The 21,696-nt window shown below is 38.8% G+C and overlaps 1 protein-coding gene across 11 annotated transcripts in view; it reads left to right on the plus strand.

Annotated features, from left to right (window-relative positions):
- Nucleotides 1–21,696, plus strand: part of RAPGEF5 (Rap guanine nucleotide exchange factor 5) — a 219,801-nt gene that overhangs the window by 77,993 nt on the left and 120,112 nt on the right. For all 11 annotated transcript variants that reach the window (XR_014246424.1, XR_014246425.1, XR_014246426.1 and 8 more), the window contains one exon: nt 1,296–1,344. Coding sequence is in view for 7 of the 11 variants with exons in the window: in XM_082398268.1 (XP_082254394.1) it covers nt 1,296–1,344 (49 nt within the window). In the remaining 4 variants the exon portion in view is untranslated. The remainder of the gene's footprint in view (nt 1–1,295; nt 1,345–21,696) is intronic.

Consider the following 21,696-nt stretch of genomic DNA (forward strand, 5'->3'; position numbering starts at 1 on the left):
GGGACGGATTATCTTCTGATTACAATATAATTTTCCTGAGAAAGTCTTAAGGAATCGACGAATCAGTTAAATCAGGAGTATATATACCCTTTTGAATGGCGTTCATACTAGCCAGCCAGGGAGAGCACGGCAGTAAAGCAGTATGGGGGGGAAGCTGCCTTCTTCAGGGATGTTGGTACCCTGGCCATTGTGAAATTGGTCCTAAACAGAGTCCCAGTGACTCACTGGGCGACTTTTGCCTTCACGTACATCAATGTAAATTAGATTGATTTCAATAGCAAATCTTCTTTAACCTTGAGCTTTCGTGCTCTGCCTTTAAAAATGTCATTAGTATAATATATTAAGCTGCAGGACCCTTCCAAACTCAGTATCACCACCCCTGCAAACACACACACACACACACACACACACACACTCACTCACTCACTCACTCACTCACTCACTCACACTCTTCTAAGCTTAAAAGATTGTGTCCTGAAGAGGAATGAGCTTGCTTATTATGGAAATTTATTGCTATCAAACATAGATTTCCCGAAGATTATCCCCGTGTTATCTTTTTTCTTTCCATGTTACCTTTGAAAGTGACTGTGGTTATCTTTTTTGGTCTCTGTTTTATGTTCCTCTTTGAGAATGTTTTTGAGAAAGGATTTAAGCGTATGTGTTGGGGGGAGAGAGAGTGAGCAAGCAAAAATCTGGACAAATAAGTGAGGTTTAAGGCACTTAGGGTATTAAAGGTCATCTTGCCTATTCCCATTTCACCCGCCCTGTGTGTTGATAGCACTTGCTTTTATGCAGCATAATATCTGAAATGGTTGCTATACACCTGTCAGGCCTCAAGTGATCCTTCATTGTATTCAAACAGAGGTCAAATTAAACTAGGATCACCTACCTCAGTTTTTCTAGAATTTCTGTATAAACTAGAATCTTTGAGAGATAAAGAATATTTAATATCTTTGCCACAGTATTTTGCCTGTTTTAGTAATTTATTTGCATTATTTCTGAATGTTACACAGTTATGTTTTTGAGGTACTTCTCATCATCATGGCACAAGTACCAATGTTTTCCAATGTGTACATTCTGGCAACTGTTTAATTTCTTTTTAAAGTAAGTCCATCAGATTCTTTGAGGATTGGCCTAAAATTCCTATGCAGAGGTTTTTCCATATTATTAAAAACAAATAAACAAAAACATGGCAGCAAACTTAATGCAACAGCTCTTAAATTTGGTTGCATATCTAAAAACAAAGCTACATTTTTCTTATTCTAATTTGGTTTTTCCCCCTAATATTTTATTAGGTGCAGAGAGAGCTAGCAGCTGTTATTGCTTTGAAAGCAAGGAAGTCTGGTGAGTAGTCTTTCATGGGGCTGGAGGAAGGTTCTGATACTTTGGGGATATTTCACATGTCCTGTGGTTGTGAGCAGTTGAATGTATCTCAGGAAGCTTTGGTATAGAATACAGAAAAGTATCTCCATTTGTTTTAAAAATTATTTATTCTACCATCAGAATAGCACAGGTGTATATCTAGTTCTTTAAAACTAGATATACACTGCCTTGCTTTATTTCATACTTCAAGGAAAAGTGAAATTAAAAATTAAAAATATGTTTGTAGTCCACTGCAAGCATGGAAAAAGTCTAGGTACCCGGCAAAGAAAGCAAACCACATTGCATTACCTATCATAATGACAGAGGAAACTAAATAACATAATGGTGGTCTCTTTTTTATATTTTTCATCTCAAAGTAGCTTCTTATAAAAATAATTGAATTGTCTAATATTTAATAGCAAGCGTTTTTCATAGGGACTGATTGTATGGATCTGATTCCTAATACCTTAGGAAACAATCTGTGGACGTAATAAGTGGAAAGGAAGAGGGAGCTTTCAGATACATCTTGAGGAGAGAAAGCCAGGCTCTGCTGAAATTCAATATGAAATAGAGACTCAATGAGGTAGAAAAAAACTTGCTTTGAAAGGAGGAGTATCAGGAGGAGGCATCCTTTGCTGTTCAGAGGCAGGAGGTCGCTGCTGAATGGAGTGACAGATAGAAGGGAGGTGCTTCTTAGATAATGTTCAACTAGAATAAGACTATTCAGGTGAAGACACTATGACAAAATCAAAGAGTTGCCAAAGTTTGAAGAAATAAGTGGAACAGAAATGTCTTCAGAACAGAAATCATACATTTTACATCTTCCTTTTTCTAGCTAGAAACTGTAAAAACTTGCTTTTCTCTCAGTGACCTTTGGAATCAAACACACCCTAGTATGAAGTAGCTTGTTGTGTTTATACTATATCTTTGTTGATTTGGCTGATGTAGAGCATGCGGAGACTGGATGCTATAAGGGTGATGGAGAAGAGACGCAAGGAACAGTAATCTGGACCCACAGAGCTCGGGCAGTGTGAAAAGGGCTCCTCCAAGAACAGGATTAGATCATGGGTATTTGCATAGGTGGAGGCCAAGATGGAGAAAGGACACCAGTATAAAGGTTGTAGGAGGGAAGTCCTAAAAATAACTTGTGCTAGAGCTGATGGTGGTTCCTGTAAACATAAGGAGACAAAACTTACAGTCTGTATGAGTTGGGATGACAGTGCCTTGGAGGATAGGGGTTTAAAAAAGTTTTTTTTAAGTTTCGGAAAAAGTTGGGGAAATAATCAAAAACATATATTCTGTCATTGCTGGAGAAAAACAGAGCAAGTAAATACAGATGGGGCTGGAGAAGGGAGTTGCTAATTTACACAGCATGGGATGGGAAAGCCCCCAATAGGACACATTTGAGCAAAGACGTGGAGTCACTGAGGGGTGAGCCTTGTGGACGTCCAGACAAGAGCACTGGGCAGAGGTGTGTGAAATGAGTTTGAGGAGCAGCAAGGATGTGAGAGTGGCTGGAGCCAAGTGAATGAGGCAGAAAGAGGCAGGTTTCGGATGTCAGGCTAAGAAGTTTGAACTTTCTGGAGGTGAAGAGAAATGAAGAGGAGTAAGCAAGACCCGCACACAGTAGCTTGTGCAAAGTAAAAGACTGGTATGACGTTGACTTTATTACTCCATGACGTTAACATATCTGTTTTCCTTACTCATTTCGTCTGTGGAGCTTGGAATGTGAATACAACATTGGCAACCTCTCAGGGTCAGAGTGAAACACAAATGCTCCAAGGATGGGGACATAAATTCATAGTTTTTCAGAAAAGCCACTTTTCAGTGCATTCTAGTATAGTTACTCTATAAGCCAGTAACTCCATGATTGGAGGTCTAGCTTTGGGCGTAATCAGAGACACATGTGAAGATTCAGGTAGAAGAAATCTATTTCATTGCTTTTTTTAACAGTAAGAAATTAGAAACAACCCTTAAGTTCCCATAATAGAGAAATGGTAAAATTGATAGATCAATGTAATGGAATGTTAAATAGTTTTTTAAATGATATTTCAAAGAATTAGTACAGTAAAATGTTCAGTGGAAAAAAGTCTGTGCAATGAGCCTGTATTACTTGTCTTTTTCATAATGAAAATAGCTTCATTTTTTTCTTATTAGTATAGCATAGTCATTGAAAAACTTTGGTAATACATGGATGTATGAAGAAGAAATTGAAAAATCACCCATCATCTCACCAACAGAGATAACCAATAATACTCTTTTCTGTATATATTTACAGATATTTCTCTATTAATATGTAGATATTATATATATAATATATGCAGTTTTATAAAAGTGATAATTCTTTACATGTGCTCTTTTATTTTGTGATAATTGTATATTCATGTGCAGTTGTAATAAATAATAAGGGATCACACGTTCCCTTTACCCAGCTCCCCCCAATGGTAACATCCTGTGAAACTCAAGTACAGTGTCACAATCAGGATATTGACATTGATACAAAACATTTACATCACCGTAAGGATCTTCCATGTTTGTCTTTTATAGCTACACTAACTTTCCTCCTACCTGTTTCCTCTTTAACCTCTGCAATTACCAATCTGTTCTCTATTTCTATAATTTTGTCATTTCAAAAATATTAGATAAATGGAATCATACAGTATGTAACCCTGTAGGAGTGGTTCTTTTCACTTGCCATATTTCTCTGGAGATTTATTCAGGTTGTTGTGTATATCAATGGTTATTCCTTTTTATAACTGAATAGTATTCCATCATATGAATGTGCTACACTATATGTAACCATTCACCCATGAAGGGCATTGGGGTTGTTTCCAGTTTGGGTCATTATGAATAAAACTACATGTGTAAGTTTTTGTGTGAATGTAAGTCTTTATTTCTCTGGACTAAATGCCCAGGAGTACAGTTGCTGGATTGTTTGGTAATTGCATGTTTTGTTTTTTAAGAAACTGCCAAATTGTTTTCCAGAGTGGCTGTACCATTTTACATTCTCACTAGCAATGTATATGTGGTGTAGGTTCTTGCATCCTTGCCAGCATTTGATGTTGTCACTATTTTAAAAAATTTTAACCATTCTAATAGGTGTGTAGTGACATCTCACTGTAGTTTTAGTATGCATTGCCCTAATGGCTAGTAATATTGAACGTCTTTTCATGTGTTTATTTGCCATCTGAATGTCTTCTTTGTGAAATGTCTGTTCATGTCTTTTGCCCATTTTTGAATTGGATTGTTTGAGGGTTTTTTTTTTACTGTTGAGTTTTGAGATTTCTTTATTCTAGATAGCAATCCTTAGGCAAATATTTTCTTCCAATCTATAGCCTGTCTTTTCATTTTCTTATCAAAGTCTTTCACAGAGCAAAAGTTTCTAATTTTGGTGAGGTCCAATTTATTAATATTTTTTAATGGATCATGTCTTTGGGTTAAGTCTTTGTCTAGTCCCAGATGCCAAAGATTTTCTCCTGGGTCTTTTTTTTCCTTAAAAGTTTTTATAGTTTTATGTTTTACGTTTGAGTTCATGATCCATTTTGAGTAGTCTTTATATAAGCTGTGAGACTTATGTCAAGATTCTTCTGTGTTTGTTTTGGCTTATGAATGTCTAATTTTTCTAGCACCATTTATTGAAAAGACCATCTTTTCTTCCATTGAATTGCTTTTGCACCTTTGTCAAAAATATGTTGGGCATATTTGTGTGGGTGTATTTCTGGATTCTCTGTTCTGTTCCACTGAATAGACTCCATTGGTATCCATCAATACAAGCCTTGATTACTTTTATCTATAAATCCACTTTTTATAGGATTCATTTTCATGCACTAATACAGCTCTGTATCATTTTTGTTAGCTGTTGTATGTTTATATTGATACCATACAACTTATTAACTAATTCTTTGTTGTATGTTTAAGTTTTTAATAGTTTTCCTATTATAAATGATAATAGAAGGGCTCGAAGATATATTCTTGTATATATCTTTTTGCCCTTTACCAATTAATTTCTCATAATAAGTTACTAAAACTGGATTGCTAGGTCAGTAGCTTGGTATGGACAGTGTTAAAGTTTTGTTTTTCATGTCTAAGACTTTAACTCATCTGGAATTTATTTTCGTATATGGTGTCAGATAGAAATCCAGGTTTATGTTTTCCTTATGCTAAGCCAGTTACCTCAGTAGCGTTCATTGGATATGATGCTGACTCGATCGTATATAAAGTTTATATATATATGCTTGAATTTATTTCTGGTCTCTGTATTCCTTTGATCTATTTATTCCTTTGACTACACTTTCCTGTTTCAGTTACCAACACTTTATAAGAAGACTTTTGGGGGATTAAGGGGTAAAGCAAGTTTCTTCTTATTTTTCTGTTTTCTTCATAGTTTTATTTTGTCAAGTTCCATGAAAACCCCTATAGGGATTTCTTAAAGTGTATTGAATTTATAGGTCATCAGATAAATTTGACACTTTGGAGATAAGTATTTGCATTCATGAACCTAGGATATCGTTCCATTGTTTTCAGATCTTCAGTACTGTCTTAAAAATTTCTCCTTAAAGCTTCGTACATTTTTTTGCTTGATGTATATTTTGGTATCTTGTAGTTTTGGTTACTATTATGAATTAACTTTTTTTTAAAAGTTATACTCGTCTTATTTTGTGAAGGTTTCTCATTCTTTGTCTTTCATGACACTGTATAAAAAATAAACTTTACGTTTTAGAGCAGTTGAAAGGTCACAGAAAAATTGAGCAGAAAGTACACAGAGTTCCCATATCCCTCCTGCCCCAACATGCACAGCCCGCTTACTGCCATCATCTCAGAGGGGTACATTTGTTATAATCATTAACCTACACTGACACATCAGTATCACCCACAGTCTGTAGTTTACTTTAGGGTTCACTCTTGGTATTGTGCATTTTATGGGTTTGGACTAATGTATAATGACATGTATTTATCATTATAGTGTCACACAGAATAATTTCACTGCCCTAAAAATCCCCTCTCCTCTACCTGTTTGTGCCTCTCTACTCCCATCCCCTGGCAATCACTCATCTTGTTACTGTCTCCATACTTTTGCCTTTTCCAGAATGTCATATAGTTGGAATCATACAGTATGTAGCCTTTTCAGATTGGCTTTCTTCACTCAGTAATAGGCATTTAAGGTTCATCCATGTCTTTTAATGGCTTGATAGATCATTTCTTTTTAGCACTGAATAATATTTCATTGTCTGGATGTACCATGGTTTATGTATTTGTTCACCTCCTGAAGGACATCTTCCAAGTTTTGGCAATTATGACTAAAGCTGCTATAAACATCTGTGTGCAGGTTTCAACAACACACCCACGAACACATAGTTTTCAACTACTTTGGGTAAATAGCAAGGAGTGTGATTTCTGGATCGTATGGTAAGAGTATGTTGAGTTTTGTAAGAAGTTGCCAAACTATCTTCTAAAGTGGCTCTACTATTCTGCTTTCCCACCAGCAGTGAATGAGCGTTCCTGTTGCTCCATATCTTCACCAGTGTTTGTTGTTGTCAGTGTTGCACATTTTGTTGTTTTACTTTGCATTTTCTTGATGACATATGCTATGGAACATCTTTTCATGTGCTTATTTATTATCTTTATATCTTCTTTGGTGAGGTGTCTATTAAGGTCTTTGACCTATTTTTTAGTCAGGTTGCTTGTTTTCTTACTGCTGTTGAGTTTTAAGAATTCATTGTATATTTTAGATAACAGTCCTTTTTTCAGATGTATTTTGCAAATGTTTTCTCCCAGTCTGTGGCTTGTATTCTCATTCTCTTCACATTGCCTTTGAAAGAGCAGAGTTTTTTATTTTAATGAAGTCAAGCTTACCTTTCTTCTTTCTTTCTTTGATCCTGCCTTTGATGTTATAGCTAAAAATTCATACCATACCTAAGGTCATCTAGGTTTTCTTCTATTACATTGTAGAAGTTGTATAGTTTTGCATTACATTAAGTCTGTGATCCATTTTGAGTTAATTTTTGTGAAAAGTGTAAGGTCTGTGTCTAGGTTCTTTTTATTGTGTGTGTGGATGTCCAGTTGTTCAGCACCATTTGTTGAAAAGACTATCCTTGTTCCATTTTATTGCCTTTGCTTGTTTTTTAAAGATCACTTGACTATATTTGTATGAGTTTATTTCTGGGCTCTGTATTCTGTTCCATTGACCTATTTGTCTATTCTTTCATCAGTACCACACTGTCTATATTACTGTAACTTTATGGTAAGTGTTGATGTTGGGTAATGTCGGTCCTCCAACTTTTTCTCCTTCAACATTGTGTTAGCTATTCTGGGTCTTTTCCCTCTCCATATATAGTTTTGAATCAGTTTGTTGATCCACATCTATTATCTTTTCTAATTGGTTACTTTTGCTGTATGAGAACTCATGCTTTTGTGGCTAGCAAAAGTGTTGAACTCAAATGAATTCCAATAGCTTGTTTTAAAATTATCTTGGGTTTTCTGTATGGGCAAATACAGCATCTGTCAATTATGACTATTTTATCTCTATCTTACCAATCCATATAACTCCTTTTTTTCCCTCATAGTATTTCATGAGCTAGGGTCCTATGATGTAAGTTGAATAATAAAAAGATAGTTGGCATTCTTATTTTGTCCCTGACAAAACTGAATATGTTTTCTGATTAGAAAAGTAGTATAAGCAAAGAAGGTAGTTTTAGAGAAAAACAGACTTTTCTGTCATACATTCCCCAAACCACAACAAGTTTGGGAAACAATCTAGGGGCAAAAATAACCAACAAGGTGATATTACAATATTCAGAGAATTCAAATATAGAAATAAGGAGATATCTACCTGATTCACCCTACGCTCTCACTGTTTGAGTTGGCATTGAGAGTGGATGAAAAATAAGTGGCAAAGTATGAGAGCCTAAGTCATAGGTTATTGCCTTCATTCCTTTATCAAGTTCTAACTGAGCCAGGTACACTGTAAGGCATGAGGGTACAATGGTGAGCAAGGACAAATATGGCTCTTGCTATTTTTAAACCACAATGTATGTTTCATAAATAAAAAACATTAAGTCAATAGCTGTCTGAAAAAGGAACATGGATTACTGAGTAGCTAGGAGGTGATAAAATGAAGAACTATTAAGCACAGCCTTAATTAAACAGAATTTTAGCTGTAGAATGGTACTTCCTATGTATGCTCTTTGCTGTTTTTTAAAACTATTTTGAGTTTTTTTTTTTTAAGGAAGAAGAAAAAGAAGCTGGTATACTTCTAATAAAAAAAGTATTAAAATGATAGTTGGCACATCTGGGGCTTGACAGAAGGAATTGATTACCCTAATATCTGTCTTGCAGTAAAACTGTTAATTAGGGCTCAGATGGTCATGCCAGATTTATGTCTCACTGTGAAGGGTTATTAAAACAAGAATTAGTATAAAGAAAAAGTTTTTGGTTTCAGCTCACCATACAAACAGAAATAAAAGTACCTGTCAATCAATAGATTATATAAATGATTCAAGGCTCTAGCTTAGTAAAAAATCCATTTTGTTGTAATTTTCTAAGAGGCCATTAGGATGTGCCTTTAGTTTTCTCCTCTAAATGCTAACCTTAGTGAATGTGAATAGCATTTTAAGGCTTCACAAGATTTTAAAAAATTAGCACAGGTATCTTTACACTTCTTTCTTTTTTGTTGAATTGCTTATTCTACTGCTAATTGTTCACCAGTTAGAGGCTCGGGAGATATGTTTCTTCCCCTTTTCAAGGGAATCCACAGCCAAAGCACGTTTAGCTCTCATTATCTTTAGATCATATGAAATTTGTGCCATGGTGGGCTTCTATTTCTGGAAAGCCAGAAATCTCATATTGGTAAACCCTCTTGGCAGTTTTTATATTTCACTCTCTCTGCCTAGCCCATATCTAGTTAAGTGTTTTAAAACTAAGTAGCAAGGATATTAATGTTTGGGAAAGAAAGAAGGGGTTCTAGGCTCTGTTTATACCATTAATGTCATTGTGACTTTTGTGAAGTGATTCCAATTTGTATCGTGAGGGGGTAGGTGTAGAATGTGGGAACCTGAGAGATTTCTTCCAGCTCCAGTGTTTAATTATAACAACGAGTATTTTCATTAATTTCCTTCATTATCCTTAATGGAGTCACAACCTTGGGAATATTTTATTCAGGACTCTTTTAGGTACAAGTGAGAGATAAACAAGCTGAAAACCACCAAGGGAGTTTACTGGCTCAGGGGATCTGTGGAGTTAATCAGTCTCAGCAGAGAGAACCTCTTTCTGGTAGGTCCAACAGAAGTGTTGGTGGGGACCTCGCTGGAAGGGTGGAATGCCCATCTCTGTAGCAGTGGACACATGGTTGGAGGGCAGGATAGAGAGGTTAAGTCAGCCTCCCACGAGACCCACGGACTGAGGCTAGGGCAGGTGTGGCTCCCCAAAGAAAACCAGCAGAAGAGGGAATGGCTACTGGGCAAGGTACTCACCGCAGGAGGAATTGTTTGTATTGTCCCAATCTCACGGTTAGAGGTGAATTGTCGCGCCAGAGAGCACACAGGCTAGAAAGGCTGCAGCCAGAACGCAAGCCCAGGCTTTCCAGCACCCAGTCTCTGGTTTTCCCAACTACACAGTGTCCCCTCCCTTGTTAGGAATTTTTTGGATTATGGAGAGTAAAGATGTGGTTGGTGAAAAGGAAAAGAATAGAGTGAAAACTGGCATTTTTCAAGTAGTGGATAGCAGTGGTTTTTTTCTTCTTTCTCAACTCATCCAGGGATTCAGGTTACAGTGTTATTTTTGTGCCAAGATTTATTATTTCTTTGGGATATTAAAATATATATAACATAAAATTGTATAAAATGGTTTCACCTGTTGTGTTTAGTTTTAGATTTTTAAGAAACTTTCCTATTTTTAATAGACCAGAAAGGATGAGAGGGAAGCCATTGTTTTACATTCGTGTTAAATTGTTTCTCCTAGCCTTAGAAATCCTCTTGTTTGTTTAATCATCTTTGAATCCTATGCTGAAGCTTAAATAGGCATTTGAATGGGTATGTGATTTCTACAACCTGGTTATTACTATTTGCTATACACTGAACTGTGTGTGTGTAAAACATTCAAGCAGGCGACCCCTGGATCTGGTAATCATGGTGGACCCATCAGACAAGCTGAGGGCTTTTTATCACCCTGAGAGCCTGGCTAAATTCCCAGCTTTGAAGATCTCCTGTTGGTAACAATCACTGGTCACCAATAACACGTTGTAGGAACTTTAGCAGTTTTAGGCTCCTGCCCTTCTTTAGGCCCCCTGTCTGTGGGATTGGGGGGAAGTCAGTGTTGACAGGAAGCTCTGCAGTGAGGCTTGAGGTCTGACACAACTGAAGAGACGTATTCTCCTTCAGGGCAGAAGCTTCCCAAAGAAAAGCCATCCCTGTTGCTTTGTCATGAGAAATGAAATAGATTGACTGATTATTTTTAACAGCAGAGACAGGCTTTTCCTTTTGCACATTTAGAAGAAAAAAATAACCATTAAGCCTATGGAATTGCTCCAACTTTTATGGTCCTCTAACTTTTTACTTTTTATTTTTAGTTGATAGGTTCTTCTTTTAATGTAGCGCAGTGTTTGACTTTATCTTTAATCCTCTCATGAACACATTGCTCATATATAGGAGAATGCACAATAAAATGGGATTTTAGAGTATAGATGGTAATAATAAAATTAAGGGGCAGCAAAGACAGGCTTACGTGCTGGTACGTTTATTGCTATCTCAAACTCCTTCTACCTTTCTGGTTTCCTGTGATTAACTTGTTATTAAAAAAATTTAAATGCTCTTAAAAGTAAAAGCTGCAGTAGTCTTCTCTTGAATAGCTTTTTTCATCTAACCTCTAATAATGAATGTTCAAGCTAGAAAATACTAGTTTATAATGGCAGACGTCTGTTAGCTGTATTTTAAGCAATTACAATATTATGCTTAATTTTTAGTGATATTTTCAATCACTTAAAATTTTCCAAGTCTTTCCCAGCCTGTCCTTATAGGGCGCACCTTGTCCTCTCAGAATTGACATTTCCACACGGTTTGTGTTGTGTCCTTTCCTTCTCCTTTGCCGCCTCCCGGATGCTGTGATGGCGGTGGCCATCACTCTCCTTCCTCGTCAGCACAGACCCACACTGGTTGTCTTGTTAGCCCCACTAACAAATGTGCTATTTAGCATTTGTCAACCAAGAGGAAAGAAGTAGCATGTGTTTTCCCCTAAAATAATCAGCACAGCATTCTGGTCTTCCTGATTGATTGATGATCTACGATGTTTTCCCAAGAAGAGAGAGCTTTGCCTAACACCACGCTGATTGCTGAAGTTTGCAAAATCTCCGCCCCCCCCCCCTCCCCCGTCTTTGGTGCTATAATAACTCCTTGTTCTGACGTTTCCAGAGACCGTTGTGCTTGCTGACGGATTTTGTACATTCACATCCCATCTCCACCAGTGCATATTCTTACCGAACAGTGATCAATTCAGCGGTTGACGAGTTGTATCTTCCTTTTTTATTTAATGGCATAAAACCATAATAAGAGTCTTGAGACAGTAACTCTCAAGGCAGTGCAAAGTTAAAGGTTACTTGAAAATGTAAAAATCTTACAATCCAGAAAATAATAACAGCGATAAAACCCAGGAACAATTGAAAATGCACGAAGCAGAGGCTTTGTAAATTTTTCCTAACTCTCCCACTGGGATACCAAGAAAATTGCCTTTAAAAAAAAAAATCCCACGACGCTGTCTTTTGTAATTAGAGCTATTAAGTCGAAATGATAAATAACCATTCAGTGACATACAATAAAAGAAAATAGCCCTTTGCCCTCCTTTCTCCTGAATAACAAGAGATCTGAGAGTATCCAGCATAAGAAGTTGGACTCCTTTAACCCTGAGGGTTGCTTAGAATTTAGGAAATTACAAAGCAAGGCAAGATGATTTTGCTTTTCATCCTTCTACATGGTCATGTCCATTAAGAGAGTAAAAATGGAACTGATTTGCCAAGGAGGTGAATAATTATAATAACCACAGCAGAGTGTACTCGGGAATGCAGGGTTTAGAGGCCTCTGTTTTAAAAAAAAATGCACTGCAGGGGCACTTCAGTGGCAGTAGGTAATGTTTATAAGGCTCCGCAGACAAAGGTATTTATCACTCTAAATGGGAGCTTGTTCGTGTTTTCGGGAATCAGATACTGGGAAGGAGAACTGAGCACTGACGCTCCTGAGCCTCGTGTGGTCCAGGACAGTGATTTTACGTCATTCAGATTCCTACCTGTTATGGCCTGTGTTTTCTAAATGCGGCCAACCCTTGGGAAACGGTTTTCTGAGGTTTGGAGCAGAAAGATGGGTGGAAGGTGGGTGAGAGGAATGAAAGGGAGACTCAAGTTTTCGATTCGAGTGTAGAAAAAATGGCTGCTAGCACTGCAGCTCCTGGGAACATGTTTTCTGTGAGGAAACTAGATGAGTATAATGAGTGTACCCCGTGCATAAATTCAATATTAGTTCTACACCCAAGGTCAAAAGAAAGTTAATGACCATTTGCACACCAGAGATCTGAAACCCACGTTTTCTTTCTTTCTCATAATGACAAAAAGGAGAGCAATTTATATTTAAATTGCTTTAAATTTCAAAGCATAAACACAGAAGTCTCCCTGGTACACTTTTTTCACCAGTGAAACTTCCTGGCAGGGCTCGACTTTCATAAAGAACGTGGTCCCATCCTACGGCAGTTCCCCAGTGTGGGCCGTTTTTTGTTTTCTGTGCAACAGCCCTGTTCCCACCCTGCTGGGTTAGTGACACCAAATCAGAGCCCAGCAATGCAATCAGGGCCACTTTCTTTAATGATTTAGGTTTTGGATATGTTGAGCTAATTAGCTGACTGAGGCAACTAATGGGTGTCTTTAATACACTTTTGATGGGGTAGCTTCTCCAGAGCCTGCCAGCTCCTTTGTTCTTGGTCTTCTGGGGTTTGGGAGCTGCTTCCCAGAAGAACATGTGATACATGCCACCCTGCATCTGGAGGCCAGCCTGAGAAGCTAGTATGCTAATTATGAAGTGCCCCAAAAGGACGAGCATCCACTTAAAACCCTGTATCTGACTAATTCTGTGGGCTCGAATAAAGGTTTACATTGATGGGGGGTGGGGTGCATGGGTGAGGGCAGGGAGGGGGATTGATCTGTGATCCATTTTTACAATTTATAATGTTATGACTGCTTCTCTGTATACCCCTAAGGTACCAAATAAAAGCAGTCTGTAGATGTTTTAAAATATTAAATATTAGAATAGTTAAGGAAATATTAAAAGAAAAAGAAGATTGGATAATTAAATGGAAAGCTATGGCTAATGGCTAAAATGACCTCTTAGGAACTAAAATATTCCTTAAGAAGAGAAATCCTTGCTATATGCTGTTTTTATAAAGTTTATAAAGTTATGAAATTCTGTGGTCTGGTGAACACAGTCTGCTACCAGATCTGGCAGGCCTGGGCATGTAGTCAGGAAATCTTTTGATTCTTACACTGGCCAGTGTTCACTCTGGCAAGTCACTGGCTTCCCTCAGCCTCAGTTTCCATTTTTTATAAAAGGAAAGGTTGGGCTTTGTTGATGCTAGGGGCCGTGCTCGTCCTGGAGGTCAGGTCCTAAGTACCAAGTACTGGGCAGCTTTACTTCTCTTAAGCATACATTGCTGTCTATTTAGTAAGAATGTAAGAATAACAACTGCTGATAACTTAATTTCTTTTCCAAACATTTTTTTATTTTTAGACTTTTTCCTTAGTGAAGATCTACACAGGGCCCTCTTTCCACCCCCCCATTCAGGGAATATTCTCTGCTGTCATTTGTATTGACAAGTAAGGGCTATCAAGGGAAATCTTTGTCTTGGCCACATAACCCAGGTATTGTCCATCATTCGTCACATTAAAAGACTAATTGTATAAACAGCCATGAAAATGGAGCTGTTCTCAGTAAAACTGAAAATGACACGGGCACAGTGTGTACGAATATAAGTTAAATAACGTGCTATAGTATGTAACGCAAAGCACACAATTTGATTCAGCTGAATCCTACCAGAAAAAGTGATGCCGTGATGACAAAAAGTGAAATTTACTTAACATACTATTCTTTCCATTTATGTGACCCATAAATACTTAGCATTTGAGAATTTCTTACTAAGACATTGTCTTTGTAAGTGGCTAGATAATTGTGGTTCTAGCTACTTGCGATTTTCAGATAGTTATAAAAATACTGCATTTTTAATACTGCAGTGATTGAAATCTGTTTTTGGAATGAGATTGGTGATAGAAATTTTGACCCTGGAGACAATGAAGGCTTACATTGTACAACTTCAGCTTCAGCATATACATTTTGACATAAGTCTTTTTGTTGGAGATGAGGAAACAGAGATGGATAGATATTTTAAAGAATAATCCTAGGTTTCCTTCTGACCAGTTGCATCAGAATTCCTCGTTAGCTAAATGAAATTTTGTTTTTCTAAAGCAGGGTTCCTCAAATTTAATTTGCCTAGCAGTTACCTGCAGCACTTGTTAATACTGCTAATTCCTGCCCTGTCAGCATGCCTCCCCCACTGCAATTAAGTTTGGATGGAGACCCTGGTATCTGAATTTTAACCACTCTTCACTCCTAGGTGATTTAGATGCCGTGTTTTGACAAACACGTTCTGAAGTCTGTGTGATCTGCAGTCTCAGAGAGCGAGTTGGTGTTTTATGAAGGGTGTTGGTCCCATGAACCAAGCATGGTAGAGGGAATCAAAATGTTACTTATGCTTTTGCTACTAACTCATTTATTGGACAGCTGCCCAACTTTTTAGTCTTTCTTGACCTGAATGGAAATTTTGTCATGGGAATGGTAACAGAATTAAAAGCTCTCATGGCACTGGCAGTAAAACCTTTGTAAATGAAGAGAATTATTACCAAGCTTTATTTGGTGGGCAGACTCAGGAATAAGCAAACATTCTCACTGAAGTTTCTATACGAAACTTACCAGGAAGACATTTGTGCGGGGGTGGGGTGTTCCACTAGTTTAAAGAGGAAGTGAATTTAACCTTGGCTTTAAATAAGCACACCTGAACCAAAGCCATATCTCATAAATTCTCCAAGTTGACAGAACTAAAGAGATTGTCTGGTTCTCCTTTTGCCAAAAAGGGGCTAACTTCTGTCTATTAAAAATGCAAACATTTAATAGAAACAAAGCATTTGCTTTAAGACCTATTAAAATTAATGGAGGAAGTTTACACCTTATCATGTTATTGTTTTCTAGTAGAAAAATGACTGTGAGAAATTTGGGATTAATGTTATTTTTTTTTTCAGTAAACATTTGATCTTTTTATTTTAAGATGCATTCTAGGTATTCCACGTATAGGCATGTGGAGATAACAAGAAGGACACTGTATAATTATTAGCTCTTTAGATTTTACAATATGTTTTCATTGGTGTTATTATGGAATTAGAACCTAAATCCAGAAATTAATAAGCTATTTAAGATTTTCTTCCTCAGTGATAGCTGTTATAGTGAGATTGTTATCTTTCTACCCTTCGGAACAGATGGAAGTTTTTAGAGATGTTGCCCATTATCTTCCATTCTAACTGCAATAGAGAGAAAAGCATGACAAATAGAATTGCCATCTTAGTTTTATATGTTCCTGTTTTCTTCATTTTGATTTTTAGTTTTGTTTTCATGTGTTTAAAAGGCCCATTTCTATATCATAGTTCTGAAGGAAGAGCTAAGTAAAGGTTCTTTTCCTCTGTCTGAGGGGGACCTTATAGAGCAAACACAATTTATCATATATTAGTAACAAAACAAACTTCCACCTTCAGGTGGGGGGGCATTAGGGGAGATTGGAGATTGTCCGTAGGCCATGGTTGGGAACCCCTCTTGCTGACAGTGGAGGTGGGTTGGTGGGCATTGTCCCAAGCAGCCTGTGGGCCTTGGGGAGTGTCTGTCTACCTTGTCTGGTCAGGGAAGGAGCAGATTCCATCATCTGGTCTCATGGCATTAGACCAGCACACCTAGGCTGTAGGCTTGGACACTGGGCACCTTGGACCCTTTGGTCCTCTCAGAGTCATCACTGAAACTACAGGTGTGGAATTCAGGCTTATCATTTGTACCTAAATCCAAGTTGTTGAAGCTGCTTCATTTTACTAGTAACATTAGGCCTAAATGAATCAAATAATTTCAGGGTTAGTCTTGTAACCAAATGGACAGTCTAGTAGTTTTATCAATTTTATATGAAAAGTCAAAATACATATACTTTTATTTGAGAGGAAATATGGCTGGCTTAGTGCCTTCATCATGGATGTGAAAAGTAGTTTGGGCTGATAACCAATGCTGTGTCAAAACTTTTTTCTTTCCACATATATCCTGGTTTGATTTTCTTATCTGGTAATCTTATGCAATTATTTTATTTTATGAGCCATTGGAGCATTTACACTAATACTCAAAAATGATAATGTAACAGATTGTCAGAGTTATTCACTGCACTGAAATATAGGTGGGAAATGCTTTGTTCTTCATTTTCAACAACTATGCTATATGGTCCTATCTACTGCCAGTGAGCAATATTTCAGCTGTTTCTGATTTGAACTATTTTTGTGGTAAATGGTCTGTTCAGGATGTTGGTCCTGCCTGGACCTAGTTTAAATCTCCTCTCCTGGACCACTTGATTTCTGGCATGTGAGGGTGGTTGGAGCCCCATGGTGCCCCTGGGCTCCTCTGGTCTCTGCAGAGGTGCCCATGCCAGTGGCTGCTGCCTTGTGGGATTTGCAGCGGCAGTCAGGGGCCCATCTTGGCTGGGTCAGTGTCTGGACCTTCCTGGCTCTTCGGCTCCATATTGCCTCTTGCTGGAACTTGAATCCCCACTGTTTCCCTGCTACATGCTCCAAGCAGCCCCTGGCCCTTTTTGAGGGCAGGCTCCATCACAGGCCTCTGTTCCCCAGGCCATGGAGACACTTCTGAGTCCTTGCAGACTTCCCAGTCAGGGAAAGAAGAGCAACTCAGAAAAGTAAGCTCTGCCCCTTGTTTGCCCCTAGCCTTACGATGCTCACGGCTGATCCACTGTGTGTTTGCTGGCCCCTGCGTGGGGCTGGGGTAGACTTCAAGGCAGTCTCCCCTGTGTGCCACGGCCCTGTCAGTGTGTAAACCAGCACCCGCGGTCAGTGTCCCTTCAACCACCTACTGACCTCAGCCTCAGAGCCCAAGCCCACCTGGGGGAATCAGGACTGCTGCTCTGACCTTCTGTCTCTGCTACCTCTTTCCCCTGCCCCAGCCCACGGTCCACTTGCAGCAACACGGGGACAGCCTTGAGCTTTTCTAGCCCATTACTTCCTGACTGTCCCCTTGAGGGGAACAAACCTGTGGCTTAGCCATCCCAGGAGAAAAGAGATCTGTCATCTGAGACTTCTAGAGTTGGTTCTTGATGTGCAAAGGAAGGTGATATTCTCTACAGATTTTGCCCTTTCAAGTCTGTTGTCTTGCTGCACAATTCTACCTTGGGTGTTGGAATACAGATGTTATTGGCTTCATTTTTTTTTTATATTCAAGTTTTTTATTTTTTTACATTTATTTTTTATTGAAGTATAGTTGAATTACACTGTTGTGTTAATTACTGCTGTACAACAAAGTGACTCAGTTATACATATATACACATTCTTTTTCATATTCTTTTCCATTGTGGTTTATCACAGGATACTGAATATAGTTCCCTGTGCTATACAGTAGGACCTTGTTGTTTATCCATATTGGCTTCATTTTTATGCTCCTTATCTCCTGCTCTACCCCAGCTGTAGGTGGGTCTGATTAGGAAAAAGTTTCCATCCTACGATAAAAATTCAAAAGAAAAAAGCGCATTACACGTTTTGTACCGTAAGTAGTAGCTACCCTTGATTAAGCCCTTGACCTCCATCCTTTCTTCCCCACACCCACCCTGTGGGGTCATGGTTATTATCATTCTCTTTTGCAAGTAATGAGGTTGAAGGTTGGTGAGTTGATATCACTTGACAAAGGTCGTATACTAGAAATAGCTTAGGAATGATGCTGTATTTTTTCCCAACTGTGTAATAAAAGGAAATTTCTTTAAATTTTAGCGGGATAGATTTCAATGAAGGTTGAGGAAATTTTTCAAATCTTCTTTCCTGGCCTCCTCTTGGCCTGTCTGCTCCCCACCCCCGCCATTGATTGATTGATCGATCGATCGATTGTACTGTTTGGTGTCTTTGCTTGTATTTGCAAACACAAGGACTCTTAGGGGATTCTTGATGGTTCCTCTGTATGTTTTAGAATTTCACTGTGATGTCAAGGGAAGCTTCAGCAGTATAATTGCTGACCTTTCAGGAACAACAATAACAAAAAGAATGAGCATCATATGAGTAGCACAAAGTTGTAATAAGTGTTATTTTTGAAATGTAGGTTTCTTGTCTACTGTAAAACCTTAGTTAACAAGAGTGTCCATGTAGATCTGACCTGTTGTGTTTTCTGGTTTACAGTCCTTGAGGCAGAATTTCTTAGCTGTGAAAAGGAAATTAAGAGACTCAGGTTCAGTTCTGGCTTAGTCCCTTACTGTGAAGTAGTGGCTTCCAGACGCTCATTTTCTTATTCTGTGAAATGGAGCAAAGGGCACCTGCCTCTGGGGCTCTTGGGGGTGGGAGAGAGTTAGATGGCCTAAAGCATGAAGCTTCTCACTGGCACGTAGTTAGGCTTAGAAATAATTTTCTTTTACTCCCTGAGATAAATCTTTTAAATTTTTAATTGCTGAGCGAAACTGTACAGAGTAGTGGAGTACACTAGGATCTTTTTTAATGAATGAATATCTTGCAGTGTCTGAGCATCATTGCTGCTCATATCTTTTATCATGTGATCAGCCTGAACCTGTCCTGTCACCAGAACACAGTCCTTGAAAGGCACTTAAAAAACGAAAACCTTTCTGTCTCCGGAGAAAAATGTTGAAGAAAATTTTTGCTAAGGTCAATTCGATTGTTTTTCATTGAGGTTTTCTTTTAGTTGGATTGTATACAAGCCCTCTTTTCATTAAAAGGAAACTTGTTCATTTCTGGTACATTTCCTCTTAGGCAGGGCAAGGGAACAGGCTGCTGGGCTCAGGTACTGGTGGGCTCTTTCTTACCCTTGCCAATGGAGCAAATATTTATGTTCTAATTAAAGGATACACTTTGCTCTGGTGACGTTATCATTTTTCTCTGTTGAATAACTTTTCCGTTGGCTGGACATGTATTAAATGTTACTCCAAAAAAAAACACCTAACAGGTAAAAACCTGTGAAGAAGTGGAGGAAAGGAAGTTTGGAGGGCCGCCTCAACTACAAGACAAAGGCCTAAGAGTTGAAATGGAATCCTCTGTGCCTGAGGGCAGGGATAAATCATGCAGTCAGTCAGGCAGCAGGGAAGCAGCCAGAGTCCCTCTCAGTGGCTTGAGGTGCCTCCAGCCAAGTGTGAGGAGTGTGGAGCGTCTGATGGGGGAGACGGCAGTGATTCTAGCCTCCACACTCTCGACTGATGATGATGTCTGGGTGCAGAGAATTTCCAGAATTATCAGCACACCTATATTCACGTGTTAGTAAAAAGTAATACATTTCTTTTACGCAGCAAACATTTATCATCTGCTCTGTACAAATCCGTGGGTTGGGAGGCATGGCTAGAGTTGGAGGGGAGGGGATGTGTAGGAGAGCTTAAAAATAAGTATGTCATTATGGCTCTAATTTTCAAAGAGACTGAAGTCCTAGTAGGAAATTCAAGTCAATTCTTGCTTAGATTGTTTGTAATAAACGTCTCATTTTCATTGTTTTCTTACTCCGGTTCAATACGTTTTCAAACAGTTTAAATCTTCATAGCATATTGGAGCAGATAAAGAGGCAGATCTGGGTACTTAACTATCTCCTCCCCTGACTGCCTGTGTACTTCTGGGCAAGCTATTTAGCATCTCTCAGTCTCAGTTTTCTCATCTGTAAAATGAGGATAATCATAATAGCACTTGGAATCTGATTAAGGAGAAGGCCTACCATATATCTACCCTGTACCATCACTGGGATAACAGACGTATTATCTCATTTAACTCAGATTTCTATATGAAATGAATTGAATAACTGTTAAAATGTAAATGGATTCTGCCTTGGCCTCGGCAGTTGGTCATGTCTGCTAGAAATGTGTTCGTGCTCCTTGCTGGGTCTGAGTATCACTGATGAGGACTCTGTCAGTGAACATAAACACATTGCTGAAGGCGCACCAAGGCAGCCCAGCAACCTGTAGATGTACTCGCTTTCGGTTGGTAATTAGTGATCATTGTGAAACCAAGTCTCGCATGGGGTGTGGCCGGATTTGGGCAGCAGGATTTTATCCATGTACACAGTTTTCCTCTCTCCTTACTAAGTGTGTTGGCAAAATTATGTGTGGGAAAAATTGAGAATTAAGAGTGTCCAAAAAAATGACCAAATGAGACAGTTCAAAAGAAGTAAATTGCTAAATTCCAGGAAGTGGTATTCACCTTTTATTAAGAGAAACTAAGTTTCTCACGAGCCCTACTGAGTAGATATTTAACAAATGTTGGCCTAAAGAAGTATTAAAGGGGCTTCCCTGGTGGCGCAGTGGTTGAGAATCCGCCTGCCAATGCAGGGGACACGGGTTCGAGCCCTGGTCCGGGAGGATCCCACATGCTGTGAAGCAACTAAGCCCGTGCACCACAACTACTGAGCCTGTGCTCTAGAGCCCGCGAGCCACAACTACTGAGCCTGTGTGCTGCAACTACTGAAGCCCGCGTGCCTAGAGCCCGTGCTCCGCAACAAGAGAAGCCACCGCAATGAGAAGCCTGTGCACCACAACGAAGAGCAGCTCCCGCTCGCCGCAGTTAGAGAAAGCCCGCGTGCAGCATCGAAGACCCAACGCAGCCCAAAAAAAAAAAAGAAGTATTATTAACCTGCCCACAGTGGCCACATACTTCAGTCCATCCTTGCCACTACCTCTACCAGAGGGGTATGGAAAAGATTAAATGGGATAATCCACATTAAGAGCCTGTGTCTTGAATATAGGTGGAGCTCAAGAGCTATACATGTGTAGCGTAATGATGGTGATGTTTCCTTTGCTCACATCGCCTCACTTGCTGCTAAATGACTTCCGAGTTCCTCAGCCTAACATCCAAGGCCAACTAACTCTTCCAGCTTTGTTCTCTACTGTTTCCCAACACTGTCCTGTTCCCTGGTCCCATCCCGTGCTTTTCTACACCTTACGTCTGTTTATGCCGATTCTCTGCGTAGACTGCCTTTCCTCACCACCTCGTTCATGTGTCAGAATCTACCTTTTCCTTGAAGTCTCTTTCATAATCTTACC

This window comes from Balaenoptera borealis (assembly GCF_965194805.1).
Source record: "Balaenoptera borealis genome assembly, chromosome: 7".
Classification (NCBI taxonomy): Eukaryota; Metazoa; Chordata; class Mammalia; order Artiodactyla; family Balaenopteridae; genus Balaenoptera; species Balaenoptera borealis.